Source organism: Rhamphochromis sp. 'chilingali' (assembly GCF_963969265.1).
Source record: "Rhamphochromis sp. 'chilingali' genome assembly, chromosome: 1".
Lineage (NCBI taxonomy): Eukaryota > Metazoa > Chordata > Actinopteri > Cichliformes > Cichlidae > Rhamphochromis > Rhamphochromis sp. 'chilingali'.
In genome coordinates this window covers 39,468,964-39,488,792 of record NC_137929.1, presented here as the reverse complement: position 1 = coordinate 39,488,792, position 19,829 = coordinate 39,468,964, and the positions used below count along the sequence as shown (strand labels likewise).

The 19,829-nt window shown below is 37.7% G+C and overlaps 1 protein-coding gene and 3 long non-coding RNA genes across 5 annotated transcripts; 2 read left to right on the top strand and 2 right to left on the bottom strand.

The window, feature by feature from the left end:
• Window positions 1-1,968: 1,968 nt before the first annotated feature.
• On the bottom strand, window positions 1,969-11,970 carry LOC308386273 (obscurin-like). Its single transcript, XM_080865706.1, has 16 exons — window positions 11,823-11,970; window positions 11,467-11,733; window positions 11,106-11,378; window positions 10,746-11,021; window positions 7,290-7,568; window positions 6,909-7,184; window positions 6,420-6,797; window positions 6,029-6,304; window positions 4,838-5,080; window positions 4,251-4,358; window positions 4,112-4,127; window positions 3,929-4,026; window positions 3,737-3,781; window positions 3,575-3,634; window positions 3,294-3,356; window positions 1,969-3,055 (listed from the first exon to the last, which is right to left on the bottom strand). Exons 2-16 carry the CDS (start codon window positions 11,672-11,674, stop codon window positions 3,048-3,050), a joined length of 2,607 nt encoding a protein of 868 aa, XP_080721832.1. The 5' UTR covers window positions 11,675-11,733; window positions 11,823-11,970; the 3' UTR covers window positions 1,969-3,047.
• Window positions 9,680-19,682, top strand: LOC308392202. Of its 2 annotated transcripts, none has more exons than XR_013970779.1 (5): window positions 9,680-9,874; window positions 11,700-11,767; window positions 11,900-12,022; window positions 18,045-18,200; window positions 19,577-19,682. It is a non-coding gene; the product is annotated as an uncharacterized lncRNA (long non-coding RNA). The 2 variants fall into 2 exon arrangements; XR_013970780.1 differs by having other exon boundaries at window positions 11,635-11,767.
• Window positions 12,706-13,390, bottom strand: LOC308392438. The gene is made up of 3 exons (XR_013970804.1): window positions 13,259-13,390; window positions 13,065-13,100; window positions 12,706-12,868 (listed from the first exon to the last, which is right to left on the bottom strand). It is a non-coding gene; the product is annotated as an uncharacterized lncRNA (long non-coding RNA).
• LOC308392154 lies at window positions 15,617-16,401 on the top strand. Its single transcript, XR_013970770.1, has 3 exons — window positions 15,617-16,006; window positions 16,093-16,207; window positions 16,339-16,401. It is a non-coding gene; the product is annotated as an uncharacterized lncRNA (long non-coding RNA).
• Window positions 19,683-19,829: the final 147 nt, after the last annotated feature.

The window sequence follows — 19,829 nt, the reverse complement described above, 5'->3', positions numbered from 1 at the left end:
CTGCTGATGCATTGGTCGTTCTCAGTGTCCAGGGCTGGGTCCTTTTAGTTTCTTTTTATTTTGTTTTCCTGTGGACGCTTTCAGGTGGTTTTAATTACTTGTGTCACAAACTAAATTATATCTTAATATTAGTTGTTTTGGGGACTTAATGACCTTAATCAGATCTGTGTCTTTTTACACAGCTGATATAAAGCTGTGCATAATCTGTGTCAAAATTTACCACATCACCATCTTGTGCTTTTACATTGAGTTTCAATAACTCCTGGCAATGCTTCTCTTGGCTTAACTGCCACAGCAAAATCTAAAACATACAGCTCTGCTATCACTTTTAACAAAAATGAAGACGGAAAACTAAACAGCAGTGGTGTTTGTAGGGTTACTGAAGTTGGGCTATGTGGTGGCTAGCGACACAGCTATGTTAGCATAATATAAACAGTGAAACTGGAGGGTGAACGCTAACATTTTTCCATTCAATGAAAGTTAACGTGATGGTTCCCGAAGGTTAGGGACAAATGCAATCGCATGGCAGGATGCTATAAACCATAGGTGTCAAACTCTGGCCCGCGGGCCAAATTTGGCCCGCAGCCTAATTACATTTGGCCCACGAAGCCATACCAAATAACTATTAGAGTTGGCCTGCTAGTATTATACAGCTAATATATATATTGTTTAGTATTAAGCTTTGCTTGTTCCATATTCAGTTTTTCAGCAAAACGTGTTTGAGTCCATAAGAAAAGATTCATTTTTATATCTGGAGGAATAAATATATTTCAATAAATATTAACGTTAGCCCGCGATTTTGTTCCAGTTTTGAATTTTGGCCCACTGTGTATTTGAGTTTGACACCCCTGCTATAAACGGACAAAACTTCAGTCAGGAGAACAACTGAGTTAATCCATCCACATTACAAGGTTACTCATTAATATACTGCTGCATGGGCTGGGCTGTAGTTACATTGTAAGGTTTTAAAAACTCAGCTTTAAAATGAATAGCTGTAATGAAAACCGAGAGAGGTCGACAATGATCAATGATCAAATAGAACAAGATACAAAATATTAAAACATGTTAAAAACACATAGCCTTAATAAATGCAGAGTAGTTTGGACCTGGAAGCAGGGTTCATACGTCATCACTTAAAGACCGGATATCCCACCTGTTGTGAATGTTTTAATGCAGTACAGTTCTTCTTCTTATTATTACTTTTCACATCCTGTTTATGACAGCTAAAATAAACATATTCATATAACAAATACATTTGACTCATGTAAACTGTAAATGGTGTTAAATAGGCCTATACTACTGTGCTTTAATGTTGGTCATAAGGGTGGTACTTCAAGAGCCATATATTTTATGAGGGTGTACTCAGTGTGAAAAGTTTGAGAACCACTGGTCTAGTATAAAATATTTGCCAAATCAAACACATGCATCATAAATAATGTGATTTCCATGTTACATAGGTTGGGGCCTCCTCTGGTGCTGCAAGACAACAAGGTGCCAGTAGAAACTGTGCTACTGTTTTCCATAGACAAAGGAAGGAGAGACAGAGGGTGTGTTGAGGACAGCAAGAGAGGAAAGACAAGAGTTTGGAGAAGAAAGTAGGAACTTTAAATGGAACTCTGACTTTTAAAGGAAGACAGCAAGGAGATATGATGGAGGAAGGTAGATATGTTGTACCCCAAGAGGACCACCTGTGTGAGTCAACACACAGTCGAGCACCTGGCTTGAGAAAATACTTCACATCTTGTGTCGTAATCTAATGAGTCAAATCAAACACAAAGCATAAATATAAGCTCAAGTACTTAAGTCACCAAGACTGAAACAAAACATGGTTGGAAATACAGAAATTTTTATAATGTTACTGTGATAGAGCGACTAGTGCAAGAAATGAAGCTTCCTACAACAACATTTAAGTAATTTAATATTTTTTATTTTAATAGAAACGCGATTACAATAATGAGAAAATGGGATACAGTTCAATGTGAAAAACTACTTAATACACTTTATACTTATACTTTATACAATATTTTCATCATAAAAACACTTCTACAAAATTCAAACTTCCTCATGTTTATATGTTTCGTATATATTTACACACAGAATTACTCATCATGATACTCATGAGCATGTTTATACTGGTGATCATGTGACATGGTCACCAGTACAATTATGATACTTAGGAGCTTAGTATTGTTAGAGTTGGAAGTGTCTTTGTAATTTTCCTTTAGTTTGATATCCAACTCTGAATTATACTGTAAACATTTATACAATTACAATAATAATTATTACAATAACAATTAATTTATTAATTGATCATTTACAAATAAATAGTCGTGCAGTCTTGCAAACCTTCCCTATCAATCTCGCTGCTGTCCATATGTCACAAATCACCCCTGCCCACTCTTTACCCACCCTTGCTGCACTCTCTTTGGGGCTCTCAGTTGAACTTATCCACCTTCACTTCCTGTACTCCTACTCCAGCTTCACTGTTAAACTGTCTCTTATCCATACACATGTGTTCTGTCTTGCTTCTACTGAATTTCATTCCTCTTCTTTCCGATGCATGCGTCCTCCTCTCCAGCCTCTCTTCCACCTGCTCCCTACTCTCACTACACATCACAATGTTTTCTGCAAACAACATAATCCACAGAGACTCCTGCATGACCTCATCTGTCATCTTGTCCATCACTACTGCAAACAAGAAGGGGCTCAGAGCTGATTCCTGATGTAATCCCACCCCCAGCTTGAACTGCTAAGTTACAACCACACACCTCACTGCTGTCTCACTGTCCTCATACATGTCCTGCACCACCTTCACATACTTCTCAGCTACTCCTGACATCCTCACGCAGTACCCCACACGCTTGGCACCATATCCTTACTCTAGATCCACAAAGACACAGTGAAGCTCCCTCTGACCTTACTTATACTTCTTTCTCAGCATGAAGCCATATGCTGCCATATCACTGACATAATGTTTTTTTAATGTTTTTGTTTGTTTTTTCATGTTGCTGTTGACCTTCTCTTGTTTTATTGATGCCGTGCCTCCTTTAGGGACCTTCAAAAGTAAATACATAAAATGAAATAAATGAAAACAGAATAAAGTAAAACTAACTAAAGAACAGGTTTAATGATACTGAAGGCGTGTTTTTAAAAGGGCTACAAATGAGTTTCTTCTTCTTATTAGGACATCTAATTAAAGCTCCCTTGAAGTTAACACACATGTAGCCCAACACACATATGTGATACATATTTCATCCCTGAAACTAAATATTTGGTACATTTAATATTTGTACCTGTAGCTGAGTTTGGATCTACATTATGGTAGTCAGAAGTTTCTTCTGGATCATCACGCTTTCCTGTATATTAACACGGAAAATATATGTGGGTATCATGACTCTGAAGGGCCTTGAAAATTTAAATGGTACAGTATACAAATGATATTTTATTCACTGAAACTTAAATGTTACATATATTTACAGGTATGATTTCAGAAGTGCACATGCTTTTGGCTACATGATGCATTTGTAATTATAATTCAAAATCTGTTTTGGATTTTCACATTTTTTGTACTCACTCCTCTGTTCGACAATTCTGAGCTGAAGAGAGATATTTCTGTAGTCATCTGTCCGTCCAGCTAAAATGAGGACAATTGTACTATTTTAGATTTTTATTTCTCAGTAAAAATAAGATTTTTATCTAATCTTTAATAAAAACAAAGACATATCTTATACTGTACCAGTGTTTTCAGAAGGTCTGCATGACTCATAGACGTTCATGTCACCTTTGGGTCAGTGAGAATTAAGACAATGACAAAATAATCACTCTGTGTGCAGTAAACTTGCAGCTATATTATAACTGTGAATATAAACATGAGTATAGAAAGGTTCAGCTGTAAATGCTCTTATTTTGTAACAGGTGTGTGGCTGACCGTGAAGAAGAGAGGAATATATTTGCTGCTGATTTTCATCCTGGCTCATAGTTTGAACTGTAGCAGCAGCCTGACTGGTTTCCTGAGACTGGGCTGGTCTGAGGTTTTAAACAGGTTCAAGTTACAATGAATGTGTTACATAGTGTTTGTTTACTGGAGACAAGACAAGAGTGTTTTACCAACCTGATACAAAGTGCACCTATGGAGAAGACAGTAGTAATAATATTAAATGGGTGAGTATTACAAATAAACACAATAATTGTCCATACCATGGCAGTGTCTGGCAGTTAATATATGAAATAAAAATAAATAAAAAATTCACCCTTTGATTTTTTGTGCCAACAACAGAGCAGCAGGGACAGCAGGAGAATCAGTGAGACACCACTAACCAGCCCCGTGATTAGAGAGACAGAAAGTGAAGATCTGGATCCTGTAATGATAAAGTGTAAAAATTAGCTTCATCTATAATGATATAACCCAATCAATGGGATACATCAAGGGCAAAGGACACTTTGAACCTGACAGGCATTTTCTGGTGTGTCTGAAGATGTCTGTAAATGTTTTGTTAAATCAGAAAGTCATCTCTTTAAACTGTGGAGATGAAAAATATTGTAAAGGGTTACACAGTAATGACTGGAAGATGCAATAATCAACGATTTATAAAAATGGCTAAACATACAAACTATAAAATACAGTTTTAGTTCAAAATAAGGGTTTGCATACTTTACGTGGGCAGGACCATTTTAACCTTCTTTTAACCTTTTAATCTTCTTCATTTTCACACTTAGATTTTGTAGACTGTCACTACTGGCCGGCTGGTTTTATTTTATGAGCCTTTTGTTTAAATCTTTTGAAACAGAGACAACAGGGTATTTCTTTTCTGTCTACAACTGTATCGTTCACACTTACCTTTTACTGACATCCAACTTTCTGGTGACTCATGCCCTGAATAGTCACACTTGTAGAAACCTTCATCAGACTTTGACACTGCAGGGATATTTAGCTTTTCTCGGTCATCATTTTGAATTAGTTTCCCATTTTTGTAGAATGCAACAGTGGAATTGAAGTTTCCTGTCCTCAACTTGCAGCCAAGAGCAACAGAGTCCCCTTCATTGACTGGATGGACAGGGCTCACCAGGATCACATCAGTATCTGTAAAAGCCATTAAAATATGAGAGAACTTGCCAACATAAAGTCTACTGTTTCCATCCTTGTTTGGTAAATGAAGACGGTGGCATCAACAGCTCTAATCCTGTTCTTTGTTATGTTTTATTAGTATTATTTTTCCTCACACTTTTAACCACAGCATGATCATTTAAGCTATAGCTGGATTTCAGATGCATTTTTGGCTACGTCGTCTCATAATTATGAATACTGTTATGACACAAAGCTATTACCACACCTATAATCATGGGCTCACATTTCTGCTTCATCCTCTGCAGTGTTGGAGTTATTTGTAAATAAATAAATAACTCAGAAATGAGCACAATGTGTGCAATGGCTGTACTGTGAATTTAAATCCTGTTGGTGCCACTTAATAGAAAACTAAACTCTTGGTAATTATGTGGAAAATATATTTCAAAAATGTAGATATTGAACCATATAATGAAACATGTCAAACATTGTATAAATACATGTTCTATTCTGCTGTATACACATTGTAATAAGATGACTTGCAGCAAGGATAGATTTTTTTGTTGCAGATTAGTCAGTGTTTCAAGGTTACTATACCATTTGAAAACAATTTGTGTATCACAAAATGAAAAACATGACAAAGAAGACCCAGGATTGTTGAGCAGATATAAGCCTCTATCAGAAAACTATGGGATAATATTGCTCTCCCAAAGGTCCAGCAGCCGGTTTCTACAGTCCCCAGATGTTTATAGACTGCTGTTAAAATAAGTGGAGATGCTACACAGTGGTAAATGTGGCCCTCTCCCTTTTTTGTGATGCGTTGCTGCCACCACATTTAAAATGACTTATTTCATGCAATTATACAGTTTCTCATTTTAAAAGCTTAAACATAGATACTGTTTTCTTTCTTAATTTATATTTTACACAGCATCCAAACTCTTTAGAATTAGGGATGTAAAGACCTACAAGGTGCAGTAATGTTGATTCCATTGCTGAACTGTCCTGATTCAGACTCACACCAGTACACAGCATCTTGGTACCGGAGATAATCTATGTTGCATGTGGATTCAGTCATTATCCCCCGGTTTCCACATTCCCGGAGTTCTCTCAGATAGCCGTCCTGAGTAAATGTCATCACTTTCCACTGAGAAGAGTTTCCAGAACAATTCAGAGATACTGAATCATAAATGAAGTGCTGCACTCTGTTAGGACTGACTGTGAGAGAGGCTGCTGAATTTAAATCTAGAGGAAAAACAAGAACTGTCATTTTTTTCTTGATAGATTAATAGATTGAAGACTGTGAATGCAATAGTAACACTTATTTTTACCTTTTTGAATTAGGAGCAAAAATACTGACCTGCAGACCAGACAAACTTTGGTTGACTGTGATCAGTGTGATACTCTGGGTCTCCTCTTCCAGCTCTGCATACATATCCTGCTGTGTGTGTCTGTCCATGAATGATGTAGGAGTCCTGTGCAGTCCCACTGATGCTTCCAGGTAATAATTCATACTTGTAGAGGCGATTAAGTCTATTATCATGAATCCAGTGTCTGTATCTGGAGTAATAGTCATAGGGGTAATAGTGGTAGGGGTGATACATGCCTGACTCCTGTTTAATAAGTTTATACCAGTAGAAGCTCCATCCTGCAGACGGATGTTCAACCTCACAGTTCAGAGTTACTGAGGCTCCAGGACTCAGCCATGATGGAGACACAGTGAGGACAGGATGACGTTCTATTGGAAAATTATTTTTTCAGAGTGAGATCATGTACAAGAACCTTAAGGGCAGATTGTCTGTTAATAAATGCAAGCAGACAATTCACATTACATTTATAATTCACTCACCATAAACTATCTTTAGTTCAAAGGATGCACTCCACATTGTTGAATTCTGTTGTGTACTTCTCATTCTGCCCTTACACCAGTAGTGCCCATAGTGTGATGTAGAAACAGAGTTAATCTTGTATTCATTTTGGTTTGGAGGTTGATGTGAGCTGCTAGTTGCCCACTCATAATCCCACTCAGTGTCTTCTCCTGGGATCTCACATTTCAAAGTGATTGTCTCTCCTCTATATACCTCAGGCCAGTTTGGATGCAGAGTCACAGCAGGCCTGTTTCTAACTGTTAAACAGAAAAAATAAATAAATAAATAAAAATAAATAACTAATTAAATTACTTTTTAACATCTTCCATTAATTAAATAAAGGGAAATTCACCATGACTCACCAGTTTTTTTAATACTGATCACATCACTGTAGTCTGTATAGTAAACTGGGTTGCCTCGTCCTCCTCTGCACCAATAGTCTCCTTCCTGTGATACACCGATTTGTCCATCAGAGTGGAGAACAACTTCTGCCATCGTCAGTGGTTCTGAGGTTTTCTTGCCTCTGTACCAGTAGTAACTCCAACCAGTAGTGGAGGGTGTCACAGAGCAGGTCAGAGTGACTGTATCACCTTCTAGAAAGACTCTACTGTCAGCACTGATGCTGGCCTTTGGTCTGTTTCCTGTTTAATTTAGAAAAAAAAGTATAATAAAATTACAGTGAAACAATTACTGCCCCTTTGCTTTAGAGACAATTACAATTTTACAAGCAATTCTTAAAGGATACATAGTATATCTTATGTTACGTTCACACTGCAGGTCTTAATGCTCAATTCAGATTTTTTGATCAAATCAGATTTTTTTGTCTGCTTGTTCACACTATAAATAAAATGTGACAGCAAACGCGCTCTACTGTGAACGCTCAAAGCGGCCCGCATGCGCAAAAGAAGACGTCACACACAACGCGCTCTGTTTAGACCCAGACCAAACAATATTGTTTGACTGATGGCTTTAATATAAAGACTTGTTTCAGACTTTATGTTTCCCAATTTTGCTTTAAGTTATAAAATTATTTTTGTTATTTACATATGGCCAAATAATGATCCTTATTGCTGTTTAAGAGAGGAGCGGTGCTTCAAAGGATAGTTGCAGATTTCTGTCAGAATCTGCAGATTATACCGTAAAAATAAAATGTTCACGTTTCTCCAACGTTGTCTTCCCAACAGTTTCACTAACATCTACACGGGATGGCCAGGAGTGTCGTCTCCGGCGCTGATAATTGGCGTCTGTCTTGTGTCAGTGACACAGAAGACGGATTTAATGCGACATGACCGTTCAAACAGCAGTCGCTTTCTAAAACATCAGATATGTATCTAATTCAGTACCACATACGCAAGAAATCCAGGTTGGATTTGAAAATATCGGATTTGTGCTGTTCAAACTGTCATACCATGATCGGATATGGGTCGCATAGGGTCAAAAAAGTCGGATTCGATGCGCTTTCGCCTGCAGTGTGAACGTAGCCTTATTCAGTAGCACTCAGCCTGTACCAAGTATGTATGTTTGCATCACATATATGAAATATTAACATTTGCAGTTATATGCTTTTATCAAACTCAGTTTATTTTTGCAGTCATCTGTTGGTAACAAATGCACTGTTATGAAAAAATTAGGACTGCACATTGAATATTCAGTTCTTAATAAGGAATATTCACATATCAAAGTCTAATTTTGTTATTATTTATTTTGGTAGAAGAAACTCATTTAACAGCAGGTAGTCTAAGGAGCTTGGAAAGAAAAGTGTCTGGACTTCTTTAAGTTCCTTGAAGACGTTTCACCTCTCATCCGAGAAGCTTCTTCAGTTCTAAGGTTAAATGGCGGAGAGTGCCAGATTTAAACCCAGTGGGAGTAACCCCCCAAGGTTACTAAGTTCTGACCTTAGAACTGAAGAAGCTTCTCGGATGAGAGGTGAAACGTCTTCAAGGAACTTAAAGAAGTCCAGACACTTTTCTTTCCAAGCTCCTCAGACTACGATGACCTGGATGACTGAGAACCTTCACAGATATATTGACTTAACAGCAGGTGAATAACCAACCCAAAAAGAAAAAAAAAATTAATTATATATATATATATATATATATATATATATATATATATATATATATATATATATATATATATATATATATATATATATATATATATATATATTTATTTTTATTTTTTTATATACATATATATATATCATTCTGTTCACTCTCACTTCAACAGTCAGGAGCACACCAAACTAAGTGTGTAAAGGTTTAAACATGGAAAGCTTCATTACAAATGCTTAGTCACAAAGTTCTAATCACGTACACTTGATATGATACATCTATGTGTGATTTTAGCAATTTCAAGAGGAAATAAATATGAGAGTACCCCAAGACATTGCACTTTTTAAGAGGTACATATTGCAGATAATTCCCCAAAGTCCTTTTTAATTGTATAACTATATTACTTTGATCTCCCAGTATTGTTCAAATTTATATTAAATTGAATTGCATTCAATTCTGAAGTTCTCTACCCTTTTCATCGACACTCTCAAAGCAAATATCACATCTGCAATGCCCTATAGCCATGACTCCATCCTGCTTGCTCACTAATCATCACCACCCTTCTCAACTTAGCTTCAACAACTGTTTCCCATATTTTCATGTTATGGCTCATCAGTTTTATCACTGTTACTACAGCTCTACATTTCACACTTGATCTTGAAAATCTGCACCAATACAGTTCTCCATTCCTCAGGCTTGTGTCAAAAAATGTGACTAAAAGGCCCACTGCCCTCTCTTCTGGACATCTCCATACCTCCACTGATGTGACATCAGGACCAGCTGCCTTTGTACTCTTCATCTGCTTAGATCATTAACAAACAAGGCTTTTCTGTTAAATGAATTCTTCACCTCACAGGATTTTATGTTTCCCACAGATGCTTGTCTTAGTGATGGTGAGTCCAGCCTATTCTTACAACTACTTTGTACTACTGGCAGAGGTGGGGGTTAGCAACTGTTTTCAAATCCAGTTTCCAGTGTCGACATTTATACTGTGCTGTGCACTCTGATCTACCACTAAGATTTTTAAATAGAATTTGCAGAGTTTGTGGGTGAAATAACCCTGAATTATGATCACTTTCAATTGTTGGTGGTTTTAATATTATTATTTAATATTATAATATTTAATATCTAATGTCTTCATCTTGTTGAAAGATTTAACCTCACTTACTCAGTGACTTGTCCAACACAGGAAAAGGGACACACACACCAGACCTTATGTCCCACACAGATTTATGACGCATGTATTTCAGACTATGATGCTGTTTTACCTTCTGCTTCTTGGTTCTCAAATTAAATAGTATTGCCCAGCTTATCGAATTCGCATAAATTCTTTAACAGCATCTTCGTTTTCATTAGATTTTAATGACCTTAAACTTTTCCTTTGAAAATACTTCATGACGAAGCTCTCTTACTAGTTGATAAAAAACGAGTCCTTACATGCATAAATGTGCATCTGAATACTTTTTTTACTTACACTTTTGACATAATGCTACTGCTATTAGGTTTAAGCGTTTTATACTTGATGAAATGCTTAATTTACAAAACAGTCATTTATATACAACAAAAATGCTCATTAAACATGCTATGACCCGTTAATGAAGAATAATGATTTCATCATTATTAGTTGTAATGTTTATTATGCCATAAGGTTTTTATAAATAATCAACGATGCACCAATAGATCATTAATGCCTTACACTATGTAGTTATTATATAATGTTACGCTTGTGCCTTATATAGGCATAACAAAATGAAACTTTCTTACCAGAGACTGTCAGTGTGATGACATCACTCCACTCTGTCACAGCATACAGCTCCTGTTTGTTTTTACCCATACACCTGTAGCTTCCACTGCTGATCACAGATGCATTAAGATTTAAGTATGCATTATTTGCCATAACTGTGCTTGAGTCGGGTTTGCTCCACTCATACTCCCACTCAGTGCTTCCACCTAAAGGAATCTGACATCTAACAGTGATCTTCTCGCCACTGAATATCAGAGGCCAGCTGGGCTCCAGGGACACAACTGCTTTGCTGGAAACTTTACAAAAACAAAAATCTAATTGGTCGAGTTTTAAATATTTCTGCATCCCATGTTAATCCAAATGAAAACGCTTAAACTCACCTCTTTTTTCAATAGTGATTGGATCACTGTCCTCTGTGAAGAAAACTGGGTTTCCTCTCCCTCCCTTGCAGTAGTAGATACCTCCCTGTGTGACAGTGATCATTTGATCTGGTTCTTTGTTTCTAATCACCTGAATTTCTGAAAAGACTGAGGCACGTCTGAACCAGAAGTATTTCCACTCATTGTAGCTCCCCACAGAGCAGCTGAGTGTTGCATTGCCTCCAGCTGGTATAGTTCTTCTCTCAGCAGTGATTGTGGGTCTGGGTTTGTTTGCTGTTTGTTAGAGTAAAACAGAGATGTTTTTCTATAGCTGGTCAGATGAATAAGAGTAGATAATAAACTCAAAGGTGATTTTACTTACAGACTTTTAGTGTAAAAGCATCACTCCAAGCTGTTGAGAAGAACAAGTCTCTTCTACCCTTACACCAATATTGCCCGTTGTAGGAAAATGAAGCACTGCTGATGTTGTATTCACTGTGTGTGGGAGGTGTTTTTGAGCTTGTTGTTCTCCATTCATACTGCCACTCAGTGTTTTCTCGTCCTTGGATCTCACATTTGATGGTGATCATCTCACCGCTGAATATCTGAGTCCAGTTCTGTTGCAGAGTCACAAAGGCCCTGTTGGACACTTTTCATACCGAAAATGAATTAATAAAGAAAAGGTTGGTCATCATAAATCTTTGTTCTTTAATTTCTTACAAAAGTTATCAAACTCACATGTTTTCTGAATGTGATACACTTTGCTGAGACTTGTGAAGAAAACTGGGTTTCCTCTTCTTCCTCTGCACCGATAGATGCCTTCATCTGAGACATTAATGAAGTTCTGCAAAGTGTTCGTATTAATTGCTACTTCACGAGAATCTGGTACTTGTCTGAACCAATCAAAATTCCAGCCAGCAGAGCCCTGAACAGAGCAGGTCAGTGTCACCGAGCCCCCCACTGGAATAGTTGTCCTGTCTGCTGTTATAGTCGCCGTGGGTCTGAGTGCTGTTTGATTTAGAATATGTTGTTTTTGTTATTTATGCATTTTTTTTCTGGGAAAACCTCAACGTTAACAATTTCTCATAATATGTAGAATAAAAGGCTGAAGTAATTCATCAAGGCAGCATCTCATGTGACCAGTTCTTCTCACGTCTCTCATACATCATACTATATATAACATACACTATGCTAAAGTTCACACTGCTTCCTAATTTGGTGTCATCTTCACCAGTTTTCACAACGCTCAGCTGAAAGTTACATCGTACTTGACATATTTACTTCCTGCTACATTTTCAGCCTTCACAGGTCGACTCTGAGTTTGTAACCTAGCAGGAAATGTCTGCTTAATGTCACTGTCCACTCCCTGCTGTGCAGAGATCATTACATCAACAAGAATAAAAGAAAAATACTAAACAGAAACTTTGGAATAACATAAACTGAAACTCTGATGCTGGATTTAACACAGCTGTGCTACTGGAGAATGAAAGTCTAATAAATATGATACAGTTGCTTACCTGATATGGACAGAGTCAGGTTATTACTCTGTTTTGTAAAATCTTTCAAGCCATTGCGATGACCAATACATTGATAATTCCCACTCAGCTCTGCTGTCAGGTAAAGTGAGTAGGAGCTACTTTTACTGAATTGGACCATTTCTTGATCATTCCAGTTGAATTTGTAAAGCCAGTCAGTGGCATTTCCCTCTCTCATGTCACAGATGAAGGTTACAGACTCTCCAGCAAATAAATGGGACACGTTTGGTTTAAGGCTCAGCTCAGCATCTAAAATCCAACATGAACATAAACACACAGAAAAAGTTCAGACCAGATTTTGTCTTAATGCAGAGGAAGATTTCTCACTTTACAAGCAATTATTAATGTATTTTTAATATAATTTGCAAAAATGAAGAAAAAACAAGAATGTTATTCACACATCAATCCATAGAAAAATAAAAAAGGAAGAAAGCTGTTCACTTACCTTGAGCGTCTCCACAGCAGAGGGTAATATTCAGCACTGTAACATATCATTCAATCATCAGTGGTCACATGTCGCAAATAAAAGCCTTTTTAATGAATAGAATTTTACCAGTAGTATCAATAGTTGGACAAACATTTAGCACTCAATATAGTTCCGTCTTTATCGGTCAAATAAAGGAAGTTTCTTATACTCACAGAATAAGGACAGCACGCTGAGCACAGTGAGCCCCATCCTCACAATGAGCCTGAAATTCTGTCACTGCTACTGACAACAGAAACACTGAAACAGAAGTGAGAAACCCAGAATGTGAGAAAATAGTAATGTTTCACCTGATTATGGGAGTAGAGGCTTTCTGCAACCTCGTTTTATGTGTTCAGCCCTTCACTGCTACTTCTCTTTTAGCCCTACATGAGGACACTGATGACACATCTTATTTTTAACTGTTGATACTTCCTGTTTTACTGTGGACAGTATGCAGAGCTGACATTATATATGATCCCTGCTTCTGAAAGTAAATTGTAACTGCTCAGATAATAATGTTTGGGAAAGTGATTTGTCGTAGTGTTTTAAGATTATAAGAGTGTCACCAACGGTTTAATTTAAAAACAAATTTAAAGAAAAAAAAATGGAACAATTTATCATTGTTATGTCTTAGACTACTTAAAATCTGGGGTTCAAACGGAAGGTAGCAAATAAATTCAAGCCTGAATGTAGATTTTCTCAGGGGCAGATTGTTAGAACAATAATGCTTTAAAAAAAACCCAGAAAAAAGAAGGAGCCTCAGCTAATGCTTTATGTAGTGGCTTCCCGATGAGATGATGTGGGTGGCAGATTGTTGCAGCTGCATTCAGCCAGAGGCAGGAACCTGTAGTGGGTCCCACCCATAGACAGACACACATGCACAGAAGAGAGAGAGAGATAGGGAGAAAAACTAAACTTGGAGCAGGAAGTTTAGGAGGACTAGGGGACCATGACACTGACGGTTAGCATGTGGTTGATGAGCTCAACTTGTTTTTCACACCTTGCAATGTGCTGCTAGATCAGGGCTTTGACATCATCTCAGACATTGAGCTTCATACATATGCAAACAAACTTCTTTATATATTTATAATGCATTCAGGAAAGATGTGCAATTAAAAATGCTATACAGTTAAAGATCAACAGGGTTTATAAAAGTATTACAGCATCTGACACTCCTGTGGTTTTGAATAAAAAGTCCGCTGTTGTGTTTTTTTATATATATAAATGAGGAAGTGTAGAGTGAAATGTTAGAAAATAGTTGCTTCATGCAAGAAAGAGGAATAAAGGTCTTTGCATTAAAAAACTACAACTAAGATACTGAAATATATGAGTTGTTTCACCTACTAGGAAATCAGAATGACAAATGGAACAACATAGTCATCCATTGCGTGGCAGGTTTGTCAGCGAAACTCATCCCACGACCAGAATTCTCAAGCAAAAATACCACATTTTATGTTCAAAATTAAATGTCATGCACAGTAGCAGACGCATACAGGTTAGAAAAGTACAGCTGTAACATATGCAGTTTTAACTTTTAAGGACAAAAATACTACATGGCACAGATAAATATTTGTTGCTCAAACATCAAAACTTGACACTTGACGTAACAAGACTTAAGCAAGATGAGTGAAAAAGAGGAACAAAATATAACTAACTATGACCAGGAAGAGAACCCAGATAACTAAAACTAAGTGCAGGGAATATAAATTCAATTAAACTAACTAGTAATAAAATCTTTAAGTTAGCAAATACAAAACTCAAAATGCAACATCAAAAGAATACAATATACCAAAGTCACCCAAGCCTGGGGTTGTACCTCAGTATCTAGTGATTTATTTGTGTGTGACTGCTCCTCACATATATGTTTCTAGTATGTTTGTATTTTAAAATGTTGTTATATTTGAAGCTGAAAGTTATTAACAGTTATTTGTTAGCTCCCACTGACAATTTACCCAAAACCATGTGCTTTGATGATAGCACTTTACTGAGGTCGCAAGATTGTTAATCGGAGGTTTTTCCCCCTTCAAAAACACACTTGGAGCAAAGCTATAACTAGGCTGAATAGACACTTGGTGTCCTGTATAATGCTTTCAGGTTAACCCTAGTTGTACGACAATATTAGATTGGTGGCGATGTCATGGATCGGCAGAATGATAGACCCACTCACAGACGGGTTTGTTCACGTGTGAATAGAAACAGACAAAGCAGCTGGTGAATCTCTAATGCAGGGGTGACAAACTTCAGTCCTCGAGGGCCGCTGTCCTGAAACTTTTAAATGTGTCCCTGCTGCAACACACCTGAATAAAATTAGTAGGTCATTAGCAAGAAATTATTGAACTCGACTGCATGCTGAGGTTACAACCTCTAACCCCAGGGTGTCGAACTCCAGGCCTCGAGGGCCGGTGTCCTGCAGGTTTTAGATATCGCCCTGGGTCAACACACCTGAATCAAATGATTAGTTCATCACCAGGCCTCTGGAGAACTTCAGGACATGTTGAGGAGGTAATTTAGCCACTTGAATCAGCTGTGTTGCAGGTAGTGATGGGACGTTCTGTATCGAGGCTTCGGAGCGTGTGTCGAGTAATGGAGGGGGCGTTTCCGCGAAGCGCGTATCGAGGCTTGCTTCATTTATGGGAGGAGCTGAAAATGATGACGTCCGAAGCCTCGCTGCCCGGCTGTACCACGTGACTGGTTCATGAAGTGGTTCGAACTTTGCCGCGAGATATGACAGCGATATAAACCCCTCAGACTTCAATCAAAATGTGGGTGTTTGATGGAGAGTTGCGGTTAGTGAGAGTTTGGAGACAGTTTGGAGGTTTATGAGAGTGAGGAGAGAAAGTCAGGAGAGAATGGAGCCAGCTAAGAAGAGGAGGATGTCCTCCCCTGTGTGGGAACATTTTGATCTTATTCCTCCCAACAAGGTATGTAAATTTCTACAGAAGATGTATTTTCATAATACTGATGGTGCAATACAATTTATGTTGAGCTGTCTGTACTTTTGTACAAGGTGAAGTGTTTGCTATGTGCCAGGGAGCTGGGATATAACAACACCTCATCCATGCTTAGGCACTACAGAGCTTTGCATGAGAATAAGGGGAACACCGATTGTGGAGCAAGACCAGGTGAGCCATCAAATGCAATGATAATATAGCATGCTGTAATGTTACTAAATGATATAACAATATTATACAACTGTTATAAGTTACGTGTGTGATATTTATATTTGTGCTTTATCTTTATTGTCTTTCCTCAGGAGAACAATCTCAAATAGATGAAGACCTGGTTAGCATGGTGATTGAGGACTCACAGCTATTTAGCATTGTGGAGGACAAAGGATTTAAAAGATTTGTTAAATCATTAAATCCCAGCTATGTTCTCCCCACTAAAAAGGCCATAAAAGCAGTGAAAATTTAGTTTTTACAGAATAAAATGTGAACAGGCAGGACTGAGGCTCAAAGCCTCAGTGTGTAGCTGTCCATACCTCAACGTTACAAAAGCACAACTACTGTCCACACCCCAACCACACCTCACCTCACAGTAAATGATCATTTCCATTTCAAGCATTTCCAAATAATCATTTTCCATACTGCCAGTATAAATATACACAGTATACTGCCATCACTACAATATACATGTTTTACACACTCCTTTTGTTGTTGACATTTACAGGCTGTGTGCAAAATGCCACACTCTTCAAATTCATACCAGCTATTATTTTTACGTCCAGTAGGTGTCCTGCTAGAGCAAATGAAGCTTCATGAAGCTTCGCATTGGGGTGAACCAATTGGATGAAAAGCTTCAGTGCTTCATGGGGCTTCATCTGCCCATCACTAGTTGCAGGACACCGGCCCTCGAGGCCTGGGGTTTGACACCTGTGCCCTAACCCTACTTATGACTATTTGTTTGACATTTCTAAATTTGATTACCCTGAGCTTTGCTTTCTCACTTTATCTTGACTTTCTGTCTTTGTTGGAGTCTTGTTGGATTACATTTATTGTAATTGTAAAATTACAATAAATGTAATTTTACAATTACATTTATTGTAAAATTACATTTTACAATAAATGTAATTGTTTGGAATAATTTACTTCTTAAAGCAATTTTATTGCACCACGTTCATTCACTCATGAGCTGCTGTGACATGAATCAAATGGCTGAATTGCCACCTCAGCATTCTTTCAAGTTCTAGTCTCTTGTTAATGACCTATTAATTTTATTCAGGTGTGTTGCAGCAGGGACACATGGAAATGTTTCAGGACAGCGGCCCTCGAGGACTGGAGTTTGACATCCGTGCATTAGATATTTGGGAATGGCGGTGAAAGTATTGAGGCTTTCCAAGTAAAGCACTGTTGTTTGAAACTCAGGGGGCTTGATACACACAGAGAGACTGATTATTCCACTGAAAGACAAACAGAAACTCATATAAGAAAGAAGCAGAGCACATATCTCACTGACACAATAATATGGCAACAGCTGAGTATCTGCTTCCGTCGTAATACTGAGCTTGATTAGAAATGGTGAAGCAGGTGAATCTGATCAGCTGATCCTCTACAGGAGAGCAGCCAATGGGGCAGCAGAGAAAATGAGTGGAGCTCATGTCCACACATGTCCACAAGCACACACACAAACACCAACAGGAGACAGAGAAAGAGACAAAAGGCAGGCCATCACAAGAGAAACTCGGGGACCACGTCAGGAAACTGTTGGGTTTATCTGGCACAACCTTGTTACCATGGAACTACATGGAAGACGAGGTATTCATGTCAGAGAACAGCAGCATTTAACTTGACAGTGGCACTGCTGCACTAGAGTCTGGATTGGCTCTTTCTATACCTGTGTGGGTTCTTTCAGAGTACGTCTGCTTCCTCCAAACATATGCATGTTAGGTCAATCAGTGATTTGCAATTCCCTGGAGCTGTGAGTGATTTTCTCTTTCCTTCTCTGTTGACTCTCTGATAGACTGGTGACCTCTCCAGGTTACACCCTGCCTTGAGAGGTTCAAGCCCCTCTGTGACCGAAGAATATGGAAATTTTAATCTACAGCAAATGGATGGATGAGTAGATGACTCACACTGGGCATGTTGTATTTGCACAAAAAGAACAGGATATAGACCAGTAAGAAATGATAAAGTAATCAAAGGGCTTTTACACTATGAAAGTTATTGAAAACAAAAGTCTACGGGTCTACTTCAGTTACTGAGTGCAATAACTTATTGGGTGTTCTTTCTAAGCTGAGACAGTCAAAACTTCATTAGAATATTATTATAATTTTAAATTGATGTACTGCAATTATTAGTGTTTTTATCTATTACCTTTGAATCATCATATCTGCTGTCTAAACACTTTCACAATCCTGCTCCTTTTTTAAAGCCAAGAATGAGACAATCTTTCTATATTTATAAAATAACCAGATGATGTATTTGTTGTAAAACTGAACAAATAAACAAACAAATAAATACTGTATCACTGAGTGTGTTTGATGAACAAGTACCCTCATCAACACCCAAGGCATCAGCAGTTGCAAGACAGTAATCTGTGTATTTGTTGGTACCTCTGAAGATCAATATCTAGGCTCCTATTTTTAACAGTAGAGTAAATCCTGTAGTCAGACTGTACATATAATTATTATTTCTGTCTTTCTCTTCCCATGTACAGCTGTTGGGTTCATGAACATTCCCCACTCTGAGCCATGTATGATCTGATAGCACTTAACTTACTTTAGTGTTTAGAACACAAACGTTCAAGTCAATTTGAATCAATTTTGTTTATTTAACAACAACTCACAATAATAGCCACCTTAAAATGCTTTATTTTATAAGATAATCACCTTAAAATAAGAAAGTCCGCTTTAAACAAGCACCTGGTAACAGCTGGGAGGAAGAACTAAATCTTACACTGACAGAAACTAAAATATGTGGATGATATCAGCCATGTGTGAATTAGATCTATCTGGAGCAATGAAGCGCAGAAACAAGAAAACAAGAAAAATTGTTTTTCAACAAACAAGACTGTAGATTTAACAATATTTGAGATTAAATATCTTATAGGAAACACATATTCATATAACACAATTGCCGCTCTCCAAGCAGCTTACATAAAATAAAATTTAAAGTTGATCTTTTCCTAAAGCTGTTAAAAGAAGAAAAGCAACTTTATAGAAAAATGTCAAGTGATGCTTAATTCATGCAGGGGAAGAGAAACATGTATGCTTATCATACACATCAAATGATTTTAGAAACAACACAGGAAACATCTGTAAATATGCACTGCTCAAAAAAAAATTAAAGTAATTATTTTTAATCAGTGTTTAGCATCACATCACTCAAACGTCTATCCTCGATGAAGTAGCAGAAAATGTAGTTAACACTAGGTACACTAGAGGGGCAACAATGAAACGACCCCCCAAACTTGTTTTACAGGTAGAGGTCACTGACATTTTTCCCTCCTCATCTCTTCTGACTATTTTTTTCACTATTTTTGCATTTGGCTAGGGTCATCATCGTTAGTGGCAGGGTGAGGCGATCCCTGGATGCTACAGAGGTTGTACAGGATGTCCAACTCCTCTAGGATGCCAATTCAGTGCATGCTCAAGAGTCTGTCACCCACTGTCAGACCCTATTGTGCTGTGGGTCTTGGGTTCCTCCTGGTATGATAATGACCACCCTCATGTGTTGAGAGTATGCGGGCAGTTCCTGGAGGATTATGGAATTGATACCACTGACTGGTCCCCACACTCGCCTGACC